At 44.6% G+C, this 1,765-nt stretch overlaps 1 protein-coding gene across 1 annotated transcript in view; it reads left to right on the top strand.

Annotated features, from left to right (window-relative positions):
- Positions 1-1,765, top strand: part of PCIF1 (PDX1 C-terminal inhibiting factor 1) — a 43,490-nt gene that overhangs the window by 35,207 nt on the left and 6,518 nt on the right. The window contains exons 10-12 of the mRNA XM_018559041.1: positions 509-684; positions 777-863; positions 949-1,133. Coding sequence (XP_018414543.1) covers positions 509-684; positions 777-863; positions 949-1,133 — 448 coding nt within the window. The remainder of the gene's footprint in view (positions 1-508; positions 685-776; positions 864-948; positions 1,134-1,765) is intronic.

Raw genomic sequence — 1,765 nt, 5'->3', positions numbered from 1 at the left:
GGTGACGTCCCTACCTTTCAGGATCTCCGATCTGTTGCCCTGTGTCCTTCAATGAACGGGAGAGAAAATAGGATTTTTGTACTCACCGTAAAATCCTTTTCTCTCCGTTCATTGAAGGACACAGGTCCCGCCCTCTTTCTCTGGGTATGCACTCCTAACTGCTTGTTACTAACTGGAGACTTGTCAGCAGGTGGGGGGTTGGGCCACCAGCAGGGGCCGCCCCTAGGCTGTCTAAGTCTTTTTTTGTTATGTGCCTAGCGTCCTACTCCTGCAGGTGGCGATATACCTTTCAGGATCTCCGATCTGTTGCCCTGTGTCCTTCAATGAACGGAGAGAAAAGGATTTTACGGTGAGTACAAAAATCCTATTTTTTGGGAGGTATAATAGTCTGACTTGATATAAGAATTTGTATAAGACGTTATTAGTTGCAGAGATGTTATATGCAGTAAGCTTGCTTATTTTTGTGATTGTCATAACCATTAAGTATTAATTTAAAAATTCTTTACAGAGCCAGGTCCACCCGCACCCTGCCCAGAGAAGGCTGTGAACTGTCACCCTGTGCGATTGACTTCCCCAGCTTTGCCACTCCAGGGAGTAGTTGATGTGCAGCAAGATGGCAGCATAGTATGCGTGAGGTACAAGGGGGAGTCCGTCAGAATCAACCAGAGCTACTTCAGCAAATTGGTGAGCAACATTCTTTTCTGGCAATGCCTACATATCTTGTGATTGTGACATGGGAGTTATTATATTCACATGTTTTATTGTTGCTTTTCCAGTTTAAGCTTTATCGCCTCAGTTGCACAGATGACCCAGTGTCAGAAAAGTTCCTAACTCGTGTATGGTGTCTCCTGCGAAGATATCAGGTATCTACAACAGGATCAGCTTTAAGTTTATTATATATTCGACAAAATAAAAGCCGCATATAACATGCAGTCTTGTTTATTGAAGGTCATGTTTGGGACAGCACAGTATGAAGGCTCTGGTCTACAGGGGGCTCTTCCAGTCAACGTTTTTCAGGCTTTGCACAAGAGTTTTGGTGTCACAGCCGAGTGTTTCGCTTCACCTCTGAACTGTTATTTCAAGCAGTACTGCTCTGCCTTTTCAGACACAGATGGATACTTTGGCTCCCAGGGGTAAGGAAACATTGCAAGCTACCACTCGATACATTGTTGCTGAGTACTCAGATATATACTGCACATTATGCTGACAAATACTCAAGAAGTATCTCTTTAAAGGGAATCTATATCATACATTTTTTTTATTATATATACATATACACTATATTACGAAACGTATTGGATTCAGGTATTCCGTGAAATTTCCTTGCTAAATATTACACGGTGTAAAGCACACCGCCACTGGACTCTAGAGAAGTGTAGACGTGTTCTCTGGAGTGACGAATCACGCTTCTCTGTCTGGCAATCCGATGGACGTGTCTGGGTTTGGCGGTTGCCAGGAGAATGGTACTGGCCTGACTGCATTGTGCCAAGTGTAAAGTTTGGTGGAGGGGGGATTATGGTGTGAGGTTGGTTTTCAGGGGTTGGACTTGGCCCCTTAGTTCCAGTGAAGGGAACTCTTAAGGCATCAGCACACAAAGACATTTTGGACAATTTCATGTACCCAACTTTGTGCGAACAGTTTGGGAATGGCCCCTTCCTGTTCCAACATGACTGGTTCATGAAGACATGGATGAGCGAGTTTTGGGTGGAGGAACTTGACTGGCCTGCACAGAGTCCTGACCTCAACCCGATAGAACACCTTTGGG

The sequence above is a fragment of the Nanorana parkeri genome, unplaced genomic scaffold (genome assembly GCF_000935625.1).
Source record: "Nanorana parkeri isolate BGI_ZX_2015 unplaced genomic scaffold, ASM93562v1 scaffold377, whole genome shotgun sequence".
NCBI lineage: Eukaryota > Metazoa > Chordata > Amphibia > Anura > Dicroglossidae > Nanorana > Nanorana parkeri.
Note: the sequence above shows the minus strand (reverse complement) of the source record. Positions and strands in the feature narration are given on the sequence as shown.